The sequence below is a fragment of the Caloenas nicobarica genome, chromosome 7 (assembly GCF_036013445.1).
Source record: "Caloenas nicobarica isolate bCalNic1 chromosome 7, bCalNic1.hap1, whole genome shotgun sequence".
In the NCBI taxonomy this organism is placed as follows: Eukaryota; Metazoa; Chordata; class Aves; order Columbiformes; family Columbidae; genus Caloenas; species Caloenas nicobarica.
Genome location: NC_088251.1, coordinates 8,065,933 through 8,086,973, shown reverse-complemented (window position 1 = coordinate 8,086,973; position 21,041 = coordinate 8,065,933). Strand labels below are relative to the sequence as shown.

General features: G+C 38.1%; 1 protein-coding gene across 1 annotated transcript in view; it reads right to left on the bottom strand.

Annotated features, from left to right (window-relative positions):
* Positions 1-21,041, bottom strand: part of GFRA1 (GDNF family receptor alpha 1) — a 142,034-nt gene that overhangs the window by 9,061 nt on the left and 111,932 nt on the right. The window contains exon 7 of the mRNA XM_065639150.1: positions 17,365-17,543. Within this exon, the coding sequence (XP_065495222.1) occupies positions 17,365-17,543 (179 nt within the window). The remainder of the gene's footprint in view (positions 1-17,364; positions 17,544-21,041) is intronic.

Below are 21,041 nucleotides of genomic sequence, written 5' to 3'. Positions count from 1 at the left end.
ATTACAATCCCAATTAAAAGACATACTCAGCTTTTAATTTTGAAACAAAGGTAAGTCGTTGAAGAACTACAGATCCCACAACACTTCCCCAGGCTGGAGTGCGTGCCCTTGCATGTCCAAATATGCAAACAAAATTGTTCTGCTTGGTAGCAGGCAAAGTACCTACCTCCCCTATTAGCCTGGGCTACGTGGTGCACCGGAGTGTAGTGTAAACACTCCTGAGCAGCTGTCAGCCATGGCTACGTGGGGACTAGAACCAGCTCAGCCAGAACAGCCCAGCCCTGCATTGCGCTAATGAGCCTTGAAAAGAGGCAGCAGACTTGGGCAGCTACCGTGCCTCTACCCTGCATCTCACACCTCCCGGTGAGCCTTGGCAGCTGCCGGCTGGAGGTGGCTGCAGTGTGCTGCTCTGTGCACGGCGCCTGTCGCTCACCGCCAAGTTCTCTGTCACACCGAGCACATGACGGGACAGTCTGTGGCTGGGACCCTCTGCTCAGAAAAACTTGGGGGCCGCCCAAGCCGAAAGCAGAGTTGCAGGGAGAGCGCTCAGTGGGGATGCTCACATCACGTGGCCTCATGAGACTCCAGCTCCAAGCTGTCAGTAGGTGGAAAGGATTAAGAAACCAACATTACGCGTTGCTTCTGCACTGGGGCAGCAGGACCAGGGGTGCTGTCCTCTGGTTCTGCAGCTGGGAGGAAAGATCAGGCAAGCTTGCTTGAACACCAGTCTGCACCAAGGGCTTGAGCACTGAGCAGTACAGGAACCTGCCATTCATGCTATGCCAACCTTAAGCAACTAGTATTATTGCTGGTTTATTGAGCACGGCGTTCACTCATACATTTTAAAAGGGAAGGGAAGAGAACGACCGTGAACATCTGCTTTTAGTTAAGTGACTAAAAATGTTCATGACTTTTTATTAACCATATATGTATGTGTGTTTGTGTTGTGAGTACTGGCATGGTTACACAGAGAAAGAAAACACTGAAAGCATTAAAGTGTTTTGAAAACACTGTAGATAACAAACGACTTTGCTCCAGTTACAGGGAGGAAAAAGCAAAGACTACAAACACTAAAAGTAACCTTGTATAGAAAGGTAGAAGAAACTAGCCACTTAGTTGAGCACCCATCATACAGCTCTGCCCTCCCCTGCTCAGTCTTGTTTACGCATTTCAAGCCCAATGAATTAATGTCCTTACATCTGCAGTTATGTGGCTATGCCTGTACCCGAGCCCCATTAAATCATGACGTGATTTAGAGACTGTTTTTCTTTTAAAGTAATTCAATCCTGAACAGCTGTGATTTGGATTAATTGGTTAAATTTTGCATTTTTGGCACAAGCTGCTCTCCAGAAGTGCCATTGAAATAAAAATTTAAAGCATTTTCTCCTTGTTCCTTTAATCCTGCAGTGGAGTTCTGCAGGTACACAGATGTATCCTAAGAACTGGCAGGGCTGAAACTTTAGTGAACTTACTGCAGCACTTGCCTCAGTATTCATGTTCCTTTCTAGCACTGAAAAGACTATGCAGAATAAAAATATCAGAAAGACTTTTTTTAAAATAATGCAATCAAATTTAACAAGGTGAGTCTATAAAAAAGCAGATTATGGCATACCATAGTTTTGACAGGCAGTTATTCCCCAAGAATTCAGCCAGAGCCACACACATAACATGAAAAATTTCACCCAAATAGTTAATGTTTTGGCAAAGTTCAGAGTCATTGAACACAGGATTTTTTAAAATACTAAATGTAAGATAACTTCAACTTCAAGAATAGCTGCAAGCTCTGTCTATAATCCGTTTTCATTAGAATATATGCCCTTATACTTTTGTAGAAAGGTATTAAAATTCACTGTTAATATTCCTTGTTAATAAATTCTGATAGCATTTTACTTTCTAAAAGTGAATTAATATCATACAATTTTGATTGTCAGCATTTTATTTTCTGTGACAAGCATATGTTTCAACAGATTTAATTCATGAATGAAAAAAAAAGCCACTTGGTCTTGTCCCCAGATTTCCATTAGCGAAGCTAGACCTTGGTTTGTCCTGCCAGCTTCCTAAACATTATTAAAAGGCCCTTGCAGTATGGATCTTAAAACTCAAGACTTACGAGAGACTTTGATGTAGCATCCTACATTCAGTCTACCCCCCTGAAGTGAGTGAAGGGGAGAAAAATCATCCCTTCTCAAAAATACCAGGAGTTAAATCCTAACACTAATTCTAATGGACTATACTATAGTGAACTATGCTTAAATGGATGACATTATAGTAGCCTTCCTCATGTCCATTATTTACACATGAATGATGCTCTCACACACAACAGTTACACTGTAGTTAATGAAGCTATTCAAATAAGCAGAGAAACTTGTGTAAGGGGAGTCTGCAGAATCCTGACCTTAGAAAGGTGCCTTATTCTTTACAGCCCTGATCCCACTGCACAAATGAGAATTCTTCCACTGGCCAGGCAGCAGCACGTGAAAATGAAAAGTAACTTCCCAATATCATCTGCATATATGGCTTTAACTTTGAGCTCAGTAAGAAGTTCTGAGAATTTTTTTCCATCACTGAAACAATTTCTTGGACACAAAAAGTATTGTGACTGTTAAACGTCTAACAATTATTACCCTATTAAAACAAGTATGAGCCTATAATAACCAGATTATGCAAATAATTATCAGATTATGCAAAACTGTATTCACAGGATCCTGCTTTGCTTCCTCACACAGATCATTCACAGAAGGACAGAAGGCTTTCATTTATGTTTACAGTTATTATAATAAGCCAGGAAATACAAATAGATGAATGCTAATTAATGCAAGAATGGAGATCAACAGGATCACTTTGGGTATATTTTGTAAGGTTTCTGTACTAAACTGGAAGAAGCTTTTCAAGATTTATTGTGATTAGTTTGCCTAGTTTTTGAAGCATTACGTTGTGGCAGACTGGATGGTTCAGGGGATTATTAATGGGATACACAGCCTTATGTTCCAAGGTAGCTAGTTTAATCTAGTTCAGGTCAATACTGACAACTATTCTGTAATATTTTTGAAATAAAGAGGTGGTTCTGGAGCACTTCTTCTCTTAAGAGGACAGGTTCAATGCACAGAAGTGGCACTGATTTGCACCTGAGCCTGCGCACTCCATCAAAGAGACTGAGGAATTAATGGGATACATGTTTACAACATCACAAAGCACGCAGGATGTTTCCCCATGCCCTCCATTTCCCTGTGAGATGAGCTGCTCTGTTAAAGAGACAGTCTTATATCCTTGGATTTTTCTAATTCCATTGTGAACCCTCCAAGAAAAATCTTGCAGGTACCCTACGCTACTGAATTTTAACATCCTTTAGTGGGACTCAAGAGATTGGAAGGTTTCACGTAAAAAAACATCTAGAGAGTGCTATCTGAAGTGAATCTTGATTGATGATGGTTGGCAGCAAATACTTCCCCTAAGTGCATAACGCTTTTATTAATAGTTCTGGACTGAACTGAGGCTAGTAGAAAACAGCACCAAATGATGGGGTTTTTTTGTGATCTACCTACTCATGCGTCTAATACTCACAAGCATCAGCTTTGTCTTACTAGCAAGTTTCAGTGTCAATACATTGTCATCAAGTTGCAGAGAAGAAGCATTCCAAAAAATACACCTGGCTGTGTGGCGACTACAGCAACAATACGGCTTCTTGTGTTAGTCCAAACTCCAGGGTGGAAAGTCAGCACTAAACCAGCATTACTAGAGATTAGGGAGGAGTATAATGCAGCCTGTGTCTTCTGTATGTTAACACATGCATATTGTATATGCGGGATGCATATGCACACCAGCACTGACACCATGTATTGAACTGTCCCAGTGAGAAGTGAATGTAATGGGGTGAAGAGATGCCATGTTCAGTGGCCAAGATGGGATTAGCCTCTCCGGTATTTGAGAAAAGCAACCTCAAAAGGGATCTGGAATATCACTACGCTGCTCACATTCAGTGACCACTTGAACAGCAGAGGACATGGCACTTCTGATGTGCTGTGCATGGATGAACGTAATTGCACTACAACAGGCTTTGTACATAACAAAGAACAGCAGATGACGAATGAGGACTCGCAGAGCATATATGAGCAGATGCGTCTCACTGGCTTGGAGATTATTTGGAGTTGCAATTTTGCCAGTTGCTCTCTTTAAATGTTCATGAAACACCAGAGTCCCATCTCCTGTTACACTGACGTGAGCCAGCGTGGCTTGTATTTCAGGGGCTATCTCTGTGATGTGGACTCAGGGTGACCAGTTCAGCTCCCAAAGAGCTGAGCCCTCCCACTAAGTGCACTTACCAAAGAGTTGTATTGCTGCTAAACACAATGTTGTATCTGAGCCATCAGCCTGAAGGTGAAAAGTCTCTCCTTAATCAATGATTCCTAAGTATTCTCACTAAGCTGTTCTCTGGGTATAGACCAGGTGTGTTTTTTATCTAAGCATTTTCAGTTGTGCCTGTAACAATCTGAATTTCTCATCTGCAAATAAGCGTGACTGAATCCTTAGGAATAATCAGGAAATCTTAATTAAAAGTAATAAGGGTTAGAACAACCCTTGATGAGAGCATGATTCCACAAAAGGTTGCAAGAATTTGTCAAACTAATTAAGTTCAAAATCAGTAGGAAAAAAGGGACAATTTTTCCTTCTGAATTCACATTTGACTTCTGAAATTGTATATAGGCAGTTGCCTGCAGGAACAGATCCCTAAATTTGCCCTCAGAACCAGGGAATTACAGTGCATACAAGACTTAAGTGTGCAGAGTAGCATACTGACATAGAATTCATTATATAATGGTCTTCAAGAATTTAATTTGGATACATACAACTTTTAATGCACGCCTTTTTCTAGAGGAGGACAAGCGATTGTAAAAAACATACTAAACGTTGTCGATCAGAAAAGTTCTGAGCAAACTGCTTTTCTACATTTGTGCAGACACAAATTTAGGAATGAGTTTTCACAGATACTTGTAACTGCTTTGCTTTCATCTGTGCACACTTAATTTATATGCCAACTTTTATCCAACTGTTTGCACAAATTAAGTACTTACGACTGCAGGTAGCTATTTAGATCCTACCTGGTACACGTCTTACCTGTCATGTACATAACAAACGTGAATGCACGCATTTCAAATCTGAGCATGAATTCAGTACATCCAAATGTTTATGTGCATGTGGTAATGCACGTCTAGCCTTGAATTAGGGGCAACTTGAGGCTTCTGAAAATGCCAATCTGGAAAAATAAAGTACTACCATGTAATGCAGTATTTAGTAAATTACTTCCCTGAATACCTAATTCTTTTTTAAGACAGACATGAGGGAGGATAATCCTATAATTCTTTAGGACACATGCTGAGTGAACCTATGAAAAAATATCCTGCATTATGGGCAACAGTGAGTGTTTACTTGCAGCTCACAGAAAGAGCTAAGCACGCAGGAGGGCTTAACCTTAGGTGGGATTATTAGGCCAAGTCCGCTGATTAGAACTACAATTTGGTGTGAAATAGTTAGGCTCTCATTCTCCAAAGTACAGACTAAAATAAACATTTTGAACTCCTATTGATTTTGAAGGCAAGGAACTGAAATGGAACAACATTTCATGTTCTAGAATTCAACAGCAAGTTGAAAAATGTTGTGGAGTAGACGGTTTGAGGGTAATGTATAGATCTATTATGCAGGTAAAACAGCTGATTAGAAGTCATAGGGATAAAAAGTAAGATAGGAGATACGGGGTGTGATTTATTTCCTGTGTTTGATTACCAATGTACAGTGATGACTTTAAGGTAAATGAGCAGACAGGTTAAAAGCAGAACAAAAAAATGTTTATGTTCAGATGTTTTGTAATCTTTTTTTTTTTTAATTAAGAGGATATGTTAACCAATTTGGTTAAAAGGCTGTGTTTCATTTTCTGTCCTATAAACTTGCTTTGACTACTTGAAAAATTTAGGCATGCTATGGAAGATGGTCCAAATTTTAGCTCTTCAACAGTATATTATTTTTGCAGCTATGCTGCCTTGTCACCAATATACGATTTAGAATGATTACTTATTGTATTCTAATTTCCATTGGGCTTTTCTGTATTTAATTTGCTGCTAGTTACAAGGAAGAAACTATTCCTAAAAAATCTTCTTTATTATTACTGAAATGCTTTTGATCATATCTGCCACAGGATAACTGTCAGTCTGAGTAGCTTATTTTTTAAGAACAAAAGTTTATGGGTTACATAGAAATATCAAAGAATGATGTCTAGATATCTAAGGAGTAACTGATAATTACAACATACACTTAAGGATAATTGCAATGTACACAACTGTGGAGTTATTCCATTTTTACAAGTGTATAAACAAAAGCAGAATTTCATTACGTCGTGTGATTGCCTCTTTAGACTGAAACGAGTTTATATGCATAAATGTATTTCATGTACTTGGGTGTGCTGTTGGCAGACCAAGGCAATGTATCCTCTCTAATCAAGGATAAGGAAGCGGGGTTGCCTCAGACTTTTTTTTCCCAAATCAAAACACAGACCTACTCTGATCTCCTACCTGCACCCCAGTATGGCCACAGCCCCCAGTCCCTTCCCCCTTCCCCACTGTAGCTTCCAAGGCAGCCAAGCCAGCAGTGGCATGGTGACTCCTGTGCCATACGGGCTCAATGTCACTCCTGCTGAGCTTGAGCAGTCTTTCTGTCCCCCACCGCGAATCTGCATTTAGCCATTACATCATTAGAAGGAATGCAGAAAAATGTATACTGATGAATTTCCTACCAGGAAAAGTCTATGGGGCAGTTGACTGCTCAAAGATTACAGAATGGATCTGCAAGAAGAAAGGACCTAAAAAAAAAAAAAAAAAAAGCTAGAAAAAGGATGTAATAAAGACTAATGGTTAACTGGAAGTGAGGTTTCAGAGATGGAGTAGATATGCCAGTAAATTGAGACTAATAGCCTAACAACTCACGTCACATAAATAGGCAGAACTAGTCTTGGTTATTATTTCCTGAAGGAGAACTTTCCCCCATGATAAAATAGTGTATTTCTTCAATTTCTATTATTTCCAATAGGGAGGGTTTCCAAGAGTACAGGAAGGTGTTTAAAAACAATGCTTAGAGCTGCTATCTGTGTATGAGTTTAAGGGAATCTATCTCTCTAAAAGCAGCGTGATCTTCTTTGCTGGTGCTGCAGAGATGTTTACACCTCCTGAGGAAAGGTTACAGTTCTGTGCCAGGGAAAGTAATGTTCCCATGAGACTGAGGGTAAGAGGATGAACAAAGCTGCCACATCCACTTCCACAATTGGCAAGTTCTCTGAGATGCATAAAAGGAGAGAATATGGTAAATGCCTTCCAGCCCATTTTCATCCAGTGGATAACATCAGGTTATCCTTTCTTTTTTTCTGAGCACTGTAGTACTCAAATTCATACACCTTCCTCAAATGCTTTAACTCTACTATATTCTTCATAACGATTCAGCTAAAACCAGGAGCAAAGCAATCTGAGCACTTGAAACTACTAAGAAATAGACAATTAAACATTCGCACAAGGTTCCCAAGGCTTGTCGAGAACTCTGCTTGATAACTGCTCAGGACCTGCCACAACAGGGCAGTGGCTTCTGCATCCTACCCAATTCTTATATTTTTAAAAATTATTTTGGACTGAAAATAAATCAGAGCTGTGAGTATAAGACAGTGAACTTTAATCAACACTTTGCTGTAGCAGTAGGCAAAATAACGACCAACAGCTTATCCCAAACAACGGCATGGGTTTGGTGTGCTCTAGGAAATAAATAGCTATTCTATGCAAACAACCTGTTGATTATTAAGAAGTGCAAAAGTGTCCAGAAATGTCTGCAACAAGCAGACTGTAAGAGCCAGCAAGAGTGACAGCAAATCAGAGAATTATAGTGCGATTTGAATGCAGTAGTCATCTGTGAGCTCTTCTCTACCCACTCATATACCCAAGGACTCATAAAAATACCAGGGAACAAAAACATTGGGAAAAGATGCTGAGGTGGGCAGCCCCACAACCCTGCTCCAGGATCTGGGACCATCTGTCCATTCTCTGGGGATTTCAGGGAGCAGGACAAGAGACAAACTTCATGTCTGCGCACAACACACCATGGTCCCTCTCCTGGAGTGAGCCTCCCGCACGGAACGAGGAGGTTGGGCAACGAACTGCAATGCTGCTCCCCTGACTTCTCACCCCCTCTGCACCAAACCCCACAGATGGAGAAGGCATGTAATTCGTAAAACCGTATGCATCCGTGATTAAAATGCTTCGCTATCCAAAATTATTTAGCCTCCACACTGTCATCTGTCTTAAACCGTCACACTACAAAACAAAAACATCAATACCTGCTTCAATGAGAGTGTTTAAAAATACATTTCAGTTATAAAAGTCTTGTGAAATCCTTTTGCTTGCCTACAAAATAAAAATTCTTTGCAAAAACAGAAGAATTGATAAAGATTTTTTTTGTTAAATTTTGAGTTATTCTGACAACTGCTGGGCTATTTTCAGACTTTATAAAGAAAAATCTCTGTTTTGACAACTGTATTAATTATCTGAGGTAGTACCAGTCTTTTACTTTGGTTTTCCTCATGTATCCCTGTGGATACACTTTTTGAGGATAACATAGTCCATTAACATAGTTTATAATAGTAAAATATTTATTGTTTCTAGAGCACTCAAATACACTGTGTGGTTTTCAGAATAAATAAAGGCTATGAGGTGATATCTTAGCTTCAATGAAGTTCACTGTAATTCATTGGGTTTTTAAGCTCTGAAGTACCTTTTCATTATGAGCCTATGGAATAGCTGGTATGATGGGATTCTAGTCTGTAAGTACGACTTCTGCAAGCTATTCCAGTTAAAACAAAAAAGCACTAATTATTTCAAGGATTCTATTCTTGTTCTCCATTCCATTAGAAACCTGGTGGCATGATCACTTTTGCCTGTACTTGCTTCACAACCAGGTCAGCCGGCTGGCAGGACCAGAGTTACTTTCACTTGAACAAGTATAAATGGAAGCAGAGTCACGGCTAAAACCCAATATTTGCTGTTAGCAAGCAATATGTCTTAAACAAAGCACTTTGTCAAGTCCCATAAACGCACAATATATTAGGAACTATACTTCCAACGACAATATGATTAAACATCTACCATCACAATGCAATGACCTAGAATTTTTATTAGTAGTAGTTATGCCTTAAAATTAAATTATAGTACTGTACTCCATTTTATGGCTGTTTTTTTGCAGGCTATAGTGAGCTCTCTGTTTTAAAAGGGAAATACATGAAGGACTAGATATTTGATTGAGAACTAAAGTTGGCTGACACTAGGAATTCATTTAATATGATGAAGAATCACATAAAGTAAGAACATGGGCTATGAATAGTTTGATTTGGCTTATTTGATGTGATCCAGTTTTCTCATTCAGGTTTATTCTAGCAATTTTCCTTTTTTTGGGTATTCCTATAAGAAGATATTGATGTGAAACATAGAAACAACTGTGGCTTGGGGGAACACTGCAAATGCTACATCTGCTTTCAGTGGCAATAATTTGTAAAATTCTTTCTGAGGATAAGAACTATAATCTGTCCGTAGAAATTTCAACTTTCTGTAAAGGTGTGTAGTACATTTTAATAAAGCTGTATTTTTGTAAGTCATTAAATTGGTTTTTAGTAACTTCATACTCATTTTCAATTGAACAATTATTAAACTATAAACTAAAATTGCATGATTCCTAAAACTGTAGTCTGGAGTTTTACAGTCTGCTATAAAGCGCCATATTATTATAATACATTAAAGATGCTCAGACTATTAAAACTTTTTTTTAATGAACTGTAAAATATTTTATCATCGATGAAATAATTCTAAAGTATTATGCTCTCCAGCAGTATACATGCACAATATTTTGGTATATTGAAAAGTATGCTAATCAAAAAACCATAATTTAAACTGTAATTCTAATATGCAAAATAACACATTTTGCTGTCTTTCAATAACGTAAGTTTATTACACCCGACTTCCAAGGTTAAAAATGTTTCATCGGAGTATTGAGCATTAATTATAAGGTCCAGTCCTATGGGGAGCTCTACATGCCAAAGAGACTGAATGTTAACCAGTGTACATCTGTGTAGCTCTGATGGTAACAACAGAGATGTGCTGACTTACACTATCAGAGAATTTTAGCCTGTACTTTAGTCCTTAAATTGTGACTGATCTTGCAAGGGGGCCCGATGTTCAACTACCAAGTTCAACCAAGGCTGGTAAATGAGAACAATTTTCTACTGACTCCTGATGGCTGATGTCTCATAGCAATGCTGACACTAAGATGATGCATGTGAGCCTACAAAGTGTGATACTTGAATACATCATCAAACTGTTCCTCTGATGTTCAAAAGAGAGGCCAAAGACTCTCTGTACTTAGAAATTAATCAGCTATTAGGTTGGTGCAAAAGTAATTGTGGTTTTTGCATTGTTGAAATTTGCCGTTTGAGATTGGAATACATTTTTCAATAAATATGGTTATGTTATACATCATCTTAACGGGCTTTTCTTACTTTATGTTTTTTTGCTACTGACTTATTACTTGCTGTTTATTTTATATTTATTTTAGGCTATGGAAATTATGTTAGACAAAAAGCAAATTAGAGTGATTTTCTTGTTCGAGTTCAAATTTGACGCAAAGCAGCAGAGACAACTCGCAACATCAACAACGCGTTTGGCCCAGGAACTGCTAATGAACGTACAGCACAGTGGTGGTTCAAGAAGCTTCACAGAAGTGACGAGACCCTTGAAGATGAGCACAGTGGCCAGCCATTGCAAGCTAACAATGACCAACTGAGAGCAATCATTGAAGCTGACCCTCTTAACAACCACATGAGAAGTTGCCGAAGACCTCAGTGTCGACCATTCTACAGTCATTCGACATTTGCAGCAAACTGGAAAGGTGAAAAAGCTTGATAAATGGGTTCCTCATGAGCTGACTGAAAATTAAAAAAACCAGTCATTTTGAAGTGTTGTCTTCTCATATTCTACACAACAACAATGAACCATTTCTAGATCGGATTGTGACGTGTGATGAAAAGTGGATTCCATATAAACCAGCAACAACCAGCTCAGTGGTTAGACCGAGAAGAACCCCCAAAGCACTTCTCAAAGCCAAACTTGCACCAAAAAAAGGCCATAGTCACTTTTTGGTGGTCTGCTGCCAGTCTGATCCACTACGGCTTTCTGAATCCCATCAAAACCATTACATTGAGCAGCATGCTCAGCAAATCGATGATGTGCACCAAAAACTGCAACACCTGCAGCTGGCATTGGTCAACAGAAAGGGCTCAATTCTTCCCCACGACAACACCCAACTGCACGTCGCACAACCGATGCTTCAGAAGTTAAACAAATTGGGCTACGAAGTTTTGCCTCATCCGCCATATTCACCTGACCTCTCGCCAACCGACTACCACTTCTTTAAGCACCTCAACAACTTTTTGCAGGTAAAACACACAGCAGCATGCAGAAAATGCTTTCCAAGTGTTTGTTGAATCCTGAAGTACAGATTTTTATGCTACAGGAATAAATGAACTTATTTCTCATTGGCAAAAATGCGCTGATTGTAATGGTTCCTATTTTGATTAATAACGATGTGCTTGGGCATAGTTATAATGATTTAAAATTCATGGTCCAAAACCGCAATTACTTTTGCACCAACCAATCAGATCTTTAACTTCAGCAGGATTTCCACAAGCTTGAAAACAATCTATCATGTGTGGTCCTGAAAATCTTTGGCAAAGATGGTGAAGGACCCAAGCACAGCCTTGCTCCAAGTGGGAGCAGTCTATGATTCCATTTGTACATATATATGTATACGTTCTATGCAAAGCCGTCTTTTGGCACTGAGGTCCACTGTTTGCACAGTAATCAGCTGGACTGCCGACCACTTTCCTGCCTTTGAACACTGAGATTGTTATACAAACTGAAAACCCAAACATGTCCCTTGCTCATGGTGACCTCACCTTCTCTAGTTCTGTCCAAAAGGTGCGAGAGTCATGAAGTAAATGAATAGAGTCTCAGGGAATTCCATGCATCTACAGTTTTTGAGCACCTGTTCCAGCATGGTGCTGAAGCAAACAAGGATTAACCTCACTGAAATCAATGTCAGTGAAATCAAGCAGTCTCCATTCTGGTAAAACACAGGAAGTGTTGTTCAGTGCTCCCCAAATTAGAAATATAAAATTAAAGATGAAACTTTAAGTTATCCCTGTCAGTCAGATTTTAATCTGAACACGTAAAGCACACAAGACTTCTTTAGGTACAACAGAATTGCTACCGAAGCAAATTAAAGATTTTGCTTTTTCAGAAGAAAAGCTGCCAATAGATGTTCTCTAAATCACTTGTACCAGCAGGCTGACCCCATTATGTCAGCTAATCCTGGAAATACAGGAAGTAAATTTAAATCTTTTCATATGAAACATTTAGTCAATATTTTTTTTTCTGGCACAATATTGCGAGTTTTATATTCCTATCCATCTTTTGCCCAAGACTATTACTTTCTGCATAGTTGCAACGCCCAGAAGAAGAGGTCCAATGTGACTTCTCAAGAGAGACAGAGCAGGCATGGCATTTGAAAGGACAGTGCTTGTTTTTTCACAAAACAAAAAAGAAAGATCTCAGGCTACGTGAAAGGGATGGGGGAAAGAGGGTGCCAGGCATATGGGAGAATTAATACTGGTGCTCGGGGGATAAATCGAGTTCCCTTTGTCCCTATCCCAGTGAACCGTCCCAGCAGTTGCATTATCCCCTCATCAACAACACTCCTACACGCTGCCTGTGTTTCCTGCTTATATTCACCCACCACCCCATTACCTGTCCATGAAGCTCCACACCTGCTGTATCTTGATCCTCAGAACACTGCACTGAAGCTTTTAACCCTCTCCAAACACCTACACAAAGCTTTATAATAATATTTAGCACACGGGAAGCTACATTAAATAATTACAGACAGTACTTCAAACACCAGATTAGCAGATCCTTACACAGTGCTGAAGATCTGCAGCAGATGGATCTACAAATGACAAGCACAGCCATTTTCAGTCTGAGTCATGTTTAAGTCCTGGTCTCCTCAGAGAACTGTGGGCCCTGTCTTTTTTTTTTGTCCTAACACTCACCATAATAGGTATTTTTTAAAATCCCAAGTTTATATGGCATTATGTGAATTTGTGGAAGAACAGCTTGCCATATGACCCACGTCTGTTCTAACCACTCACTAATCTTACATGCAAATAGAAAGAATTGACAAATTTAAGTGTCTAGATTTCTCTTTTTCTCCTTGTTGTCCACAAAATGTTTGAGCTTTTTAATTCCTATTTCATAATTTTTTAATTTTGCTGCTGAGAGTACAAAGACATTCATGTACTGGACTCTGAAGGGCCATGTATCTCAATTATGTGTGTCCGCTGCTTACACTTCTTCAAAAGCTCAAAAACCTTAAATTCCATCTGAATGCTAAACTAAGGCTAACTAGAGCATGACATTCACAATAAACATAGGGGGGAAAAAGTATAGAGCTAGCTAGGGAGTTGATAGATTTTGATGCATAAATTTAGACTTAAATGTCCTTAACCAGCTTGACTTCTACCATTTCTGTCTTGCCCAAAATGTCCTCTAAAATATTATAGCAAACCCAGTATGAAAGTCTTAGGTTTCTTCTTTATCTCTGCTGCTGAAGTAGTAACAATTGGACTAATCTAGACTAATCTATCACTTGAAGTTTATTTCATTATCATCTTTTCAGTTCCATGCATCACTCCTAAATGCAGAAGCAGCTTTTTTCTTGAAGAATACATGGTGTGAGTACACATCCAAACTCATTCTTTTGTCCCTTTCAAATAATCCAACATGACGGTTCAAGCAGTGGTGATATACTGGAACGTGAGACTGAAAGACCATAACCATTTTTGACTGGTGTACTGAAAACAAGTTACGATTCAGAATGAAGGATAAACAAATATGTCAGTTAAATAGAAAATGTTAAAGCGGAGCTATAGAAAAAAAGACTGGAATGGCAATTACTTAATAAAATATGCCTGTTTAAGGAGCAGGCTGTTGGCATTCGTCTACCTTTTTGATCACAGTATTTTATAAATTATTTTTATGTGGTGCTGAGAATACTTTGCAAGATGTCAAGCACCTCAAAAAATACTTGAATTTAGCATTTTATATAAAACTAACTACTATTTACTCTCTGTGTTTAGCAAACTTTGTTAGAAGCCAGGTTTATAAAATAATTTATAGGATGCTTGACAAAGTTAAGCATCTTTCTGGCAAAGATGGAGCCCTGATTTAATTTAAGCATAGAAAAAGAGAGTATGCTACACAAATCCATGCATATGTAAACATAAACCAAGCATACATCAGAAATCAACATTTCTCTGTACCAATTTGAAATAAGAAAATACCACCATAATAGGACAACTGTAAATTCTTGTAGCAATGCTAAGTTGAAATGAAGAACAATTTCTAAACAGCATCACTGAAACAAACATACCTTTAATAGGTATTTGAAATAAATACTGAGTACAGGAAAACCAAGAGTATTTAATAGTTTCTTTAAGCATCCACAGCCCTCCCCATTCCCAGGTTTACATGTGTACAGAAGAACATGGCACAGCGACAAAATCATTAGTGTATTCTGGCTTTTCATACGACCATTCTGAACAAGTCAGAAAAAAATGTATCAAAAATTGCTCAGCCAGTGACACTCTTGGCAGACTGGGTTAGTGCTCTGTATTTTACAAGCCCGGGAGGTTAGTATTTGTTCATTTCTATGGCAATTTATACTAATCAATCACTTCCTGCTCTTTCTTCCCTTACTGTATTTATTTCTATGGCAATTTATACTAATCAGTCACTTCCTGCTCTTTCTTCCTCCACTATATGTTAAACCCACTAACTAGGATGTGCAGCCTTGTGGCATCTCAATGATCATTTCCTTATCTCCTCTCTGACATTGTCTTTTTGTGCTGAGACTAATGCTTTTAATTCTACTTTTCACACTGTTTAGGCTATATTGCCTTTTTGAAACCTTTCAGGTCAACTGCTAAGCGTATAACAAAGCCCTTTGAGATTGCTTTTGGTCGCACTAGTTCATGTTTTGAAAATACTACAAAGGCATATTTTTCATGGGAGGAGAGCCTTGGAATGAATACCCTTCTCCAAGTGCGATATGAATGCCTCCAGTTCTTTTGTAGAATTTGCATTGAGGTTTAAGCCTCACATGCAAAGTGGCACCATACTGTCCAACAAACACAGGTTTCTTTTTTAAAAAGTGCGGGCTTGTTTTCACTCTATTCGTAAGCTATTTTTTGAAAAATGCATTAAAATAGAAGAGCTTTGTTCTTTGTGTTTCAGTTCTGACACAAGTAAGTAGTGAGCACCAGAATGATGTACTTCACAAGAATAAAACTGCTTGATTCACATAACTTAGTGACCTTTCAGTGCAGACTTATCTGTAGTTTCTACAAAATAGCAGAGATAATTTATTTAAAGGAAGCCGTATTCCCTACAGACCTTTAGTTCTTGTGTCAAGTATATCAGGGGTGCACTTGAAGTCATAACAGCTTTAAACCCGTGCTGATAAACTCATGTGCGATGTGACTTCAATATGCCAGAGTAACAGAAGTAAGGACAGGGAAGAAATTAATTCGTTTTCAAAACACTGGAACATCTACTCAGGCTTGAGCAACATTTGCAAATGAAACTGAATCCAATGGGATTTGTGATCACTTGCCATTTCTTCAGTTCGTTATTTATCATGTGTACTTTGGTAGCATCTGGAGGCCTTACTCCGTAGGGGACTTTATGAACACTGAAGTAAAATGTGATCTCTCCCATAAAACAACTTTTTAATATAACATGAAGTGAATTAATAATAGCCTATCAAGGTCCTGCTTTAAATGCAAGATATTCCAAGTTTCAGTTTTAAAAGATTACATTTCTCTTTAGCACATTCTATCTGGTCAAATGACTACTGCATATAGAAATATATTCCTAAAACTATCTCCCTCTCGCCAATAACTTACAAATCTTAACTAATAATGAATGCACAGATATGAAAAATAGAATTAAAACAGAAGGACCTAAACTCAACACTACCTACCATTAACCCCATATACTTTTTGACTCCGTATTGCCTCTAAGAAATGCTAATTCGCATGCAATTTGCCAATGCAAAAAAAAATGGAGAAACTAGAAAAGGATGAAGGTGAGAGAGCGGTGCGGGAAAAATTAAGTACAATATTTCTGAGGGATACAAACTGTCCATTTTTGTGAACATGGAAACTTTGATACAGTTTGATACGAAGAATACAAAATAAATTTTTTATAAGTAAGTGAAATGTGAATGCTACAAGGGTGGGAGAGTCTGGGAATCCAGAAAAAAAGGTATCTTAATACCAGATGAGACCTTAAAACTCAGACATTTTAATTTGTGCCACATAGCAATTTTCCTTCCATAAAGGCAAAAATAAACAGGCCAATCTGATTTATCCTTGACCTAGTTTTGCATTTAAAACACCAGAAACTTTTATAATCCCAGATTCTAATCTGGCCTAAGGATGTTTTCAGTTTATATTTCCTGTTACCTCTTTCCTGCCTTGATTTTGCAGTTGTCTCCTGCCCAAGTTCTTCAAACTTTCTAAGAGCTGCATATACTGCCTTCAGCAAACGATGAGCCTCTTTAAATCCAGAATCAATGACGCACCATGAATAGCCTAATTGATGTGTCAAAGAAAATCACTACAGCTATCGGCCAAAATCACATTGTGACCTTGACTTCAGTTCAGGAAAGCTCCTGATTCAAAACAGCTTCTATCTTTGTCCAGCTTCTTCACCATGTAGTTTGTAGCACCACATATTCTCCAATACACAGACCTACTCAGCCAGAAAACCTCTAAAGTTTGCTGCCAATAACGTAAGAAAGACAGCAGCAGGACATGCTAGCTGACATTAAGAGTTCCCTCTGAATTTGGATTACTCAGGGGATTCATTTAATCTGACATATCCTGGCAGGGTTTGGAGAGTGCCGCATTCATATCCAAACCTGTGAGAACAAATTAGAAACTACACCCTGTTTCTGAGTCAGAACCGCAATACAGTCGACTTTGAAGTACACATGTTTCTGATTTAAAACAAGAGTGTCTGATATTTTGCAATATATTTGGCTTCTAACTACAACATGGGAACGAACAGATATGCCAATTTAAGCAGGAATCTATTTATGCAGCAGGAGATTACTCTGTACGCATTCCTATGAAAACCTTTCATCTATGCACTGTGGCAAGCACAAGACTCTTACCTGCAGGCTTGCACATGCTGGTGAATCGTTGTGGGTGGGTATTTCATTGTTGGTGGTCTCTGAACCTGTGTTTTTAAGTCTGGAAGCTGTTGTAGTTGTGGCTGTCGTGGTCTGTACTGGTAAGATTGGCTGCCACACATTCACATCGGTACCATTGCCAAAGGCCTGAATTGCATTTTCTGTAAAAATAGATTACAGGTAATTTTCTATTTCTAAACAAATGGCAGAAAGCAGAACTGACTTTTTAACCATGATGATGATTATTATTCCATTGAAAATGTGTATTTATAGAAGCTCAATTTTTGTGCTGAAAAACGTGTCTTAATTTTGAACATATCAGAAACATGAACCAAGTGTCTGGGGTCACATAATTATCTTTTCTTTGTAATGTACCCAGTAATTCTTGACAGCAGCTCTAGAACTTCCTGTAATCACATTGGTTAGCATCCAAAACCCTCAAAAATTTACTTTCAAGATTTAAAATACAGCTTCAATGTTATGTCCTAATTCAGGCAGGTGGTGTAACAGCAAACTAAAAACAGAGAGCAGGCAAAATATTAATTCATTTCTACAGCTTGTTGTAGTAAAACTAATATGCCTGTAACTACAAAATGGTTTAACTAAGACAATCTCTTCCTTACAGTTTTCAATCAAAATCTGCATAATTAGGTGAGGGAAGTATGCTTAAACTACAACTTTAGAATATAAAAGTTAAAAAGCTTATCATAGTTTCATGGGATTAAAGAGTGTGTTTATGGCAAGAGTAAATTGGTTGGTGTTTTTTATAAACAAATAGAAAACCAGTTTTTAATCAGGTCTTTGGGGATTCAACATGGATTTAGGGATTTCTTATTTCAAATTCTTTGTACAAGAAATCAAACAATTTCACTGGGGACTAATATGTGGAAGTTATTAATACTTCTTCTCTGTAGTATTCCTTGCCTTATAAAATAATTTACATTTAATTCTCATCTGAAAAGAAGATGTATTTTATTCTGATATTAGTTCTCAGAACTCCAATGTGCAAATAGAAGAATTTGTAAAAGGCACCACAATCAGCTGGGTTGATGGAGACAAACTGGGAAGAGTGGAATGATATTTTTCTTGGTTTCACCTGAATAAGGCAATTCATAAAGCAATATTTTCCTATGATTTCCTAAAGTAACTCTTTGTTTCCATTATTGCAAGGAGGATTACAGGAACAGATGCAGTCCCTCCCGTTTTCTTCCTCATGTCTAGCCTGAACTCCCCTCTTTTAGTTTAAAACCATTACCCCTTGTCCCATCACAACAGACCCTACTAAAACATCTGTCCCCATCTAAGCCCCCTTTAAGCATTGAAAAGTTGCTCTAAGGTCTCCTTAGAGCCTTCTCTTCTCCAGCCTAAACAACCCGAACTCCCTCAGCCTGTCCTCATAGGCAAGGTGTTCCATTCCTCCTCATATTTTCGTAATACTTCAAACATATAAATTATATTTTAAATATGCACTTTATATATTGCTGTCATACATATTTCAAATATATTTCAAAAAACATAATGACCATAAGGAGACGCTTCAAGTGTACAACTGCTCTACTAAAGATCCTTTCAATAATTTTTATTAACTAACTCACTGTTTTATGCTTTTCCGGGAGGTGTGAACAAATCCTTTGAACGGATAGATAAATATACTGAATCCCATACAGTTCAGTAGGAATTCTAGAGTATGCCATGACATTCACTTTCAGAGTAGCCAAAAAAAAGTCTTAAGATGGATTTCCAGAATTTAAAATTGGCCAAACACTAACTGGACAGGCAGCAATTTGGACTACTGCAATATTTCCCATAAACCTGCAACTTCCGATAAAGACAATAAAAGTACAAGAAAGGTAATACACAGCCCCAAATTTTAGGGTGGAATATATCTTGTTTGGGGCACATTAATTGGAATTTTTAGCTTTCTTGAGATTGGGCCCATTTCACGGTTCTGATAGAAACACGTATTCTGCAGGAAAATTGCCGAGCTAAAGAAACTATCTAATACATGTAAAAATAAAACAATGCAATGTTTGTCTTTATTAGGACTAATTATTAAAACAGACTGGAATTTTCACACCTACCTTTTGAAATCACAACATCCACTTTAGTTTCAACTTAACATCTTTTGCAAAAGGCTTTCAGCTCTAGAGTGGAATTTCAGGGCAAGTGCACGCAGAGGTGCAAGACCAGGATTTCAGGTGGGTATGTAGGACACGGTAAACTCAGCTTCAGGTGTGAACGTCACCCTACGTTTCCTGCCCTCAGGGTGCAGTCTCAGCTATTCCACTTTGCATAAAGAACAAAATGGGGTTCTGAATAAACATTTCAGCTAGGTTTCCCATATCTCCTGTAAATGCCCCAAATCACTGGTTTGTTTTCCAGTTTGAACGGCAAGTATGCTTTAGCAAAACAGACAAGCAAGAAATTCCTAGTTTGATCCCACTGTGAAAAAAGGATTTTTGTTTTGTCTAAAAGAAATGGGAGGGACATTTATATCATCCGATAAACAAATGACATTTTCTTCAGGCACTGTAAGGCCCATTAATGACAATAACAATTAGAAAAAAATAACTGGAACTTTTCCCATTCTCTGTAAGAGAAAAAACTTTTTATAAATCAGAAACATCTTCGATTTCTTCATGAAGAAGACATCTTTAACAGCAAAGATGACTGTAATTTGTCTCACAGTAACCCCTAATGTCTTTGATTTATTTTCATTAGTGCTTTCACACCAATAGCAAAAGAAAGGTCTTCATGTTCTAAAAAGAACCTGTAACATTCTAGCAATTACTACATTCACAAATGAATAAAATCTGATCTATTACAGTAAATGGCAGCCCCATTAGGTTTGAAGATGGTCTGATGCTATATTGCTAACTTTTAACCAATAACTGTCTGAATTGTTTTCTGTTGGTTTTGTTGTTGGTTTTATTTTTTGTTTGGTTTGGTTTTTTGTTTGTTTGTTTGCTGTTGTTGTTGGGTTTTTTTGTTAAATGATATTGAGTGATGGATTCATTCTTCCAAAGCTTAAGAAATAGCGTATCAAATAGCAACCGAAATCACTCTTTGTTTGCAAAGCTCCCCATGTCTTCACAACATGCTGCCTGTTGAGAAGCTACCAATGGAAATTTTCAGATCAGTACACTAAAATACAGACTAAACCATGCATTAGCATTATCTCAAATATATAAGGCTGGATGGGACAGTCTGGATCATCGAGTGCCTTTGCTGTTTTTGAGAAAAGCAACCATGTATGCTTCTTTTAATAAGCTGATGAAATATGACCTTTAAAACTGGTAAGAATTTTTTACCCTCAAAACCCCTGCTGGAAGCCTATTTCTTAACTCTAGTTTGATGGTTAACATTTTTCCAATTTCGAGCCTAAATACGCATGGCCAATATCTCCCTTTTTGATCTTGCGCCAACATTGTCCTCTAGGTAAAGTAATCTTTTTCCCTCCCTGGGCTTGCCCCTCTAATGAAATTTCAGAGGACAATTGTGTATCCTTTCAACTTCTGTTCTGCTAGGCTGGGGAAGCCAGGCTCTTTTGGTCTCCTCATTTGTCCAAAATTAAAACTCTGATGCACACTCCACATCATCCAATTATGCTGCTCCAGGCAGACAGGAAATTTGAAAGGAGAACCTGCCAAAATCGACTC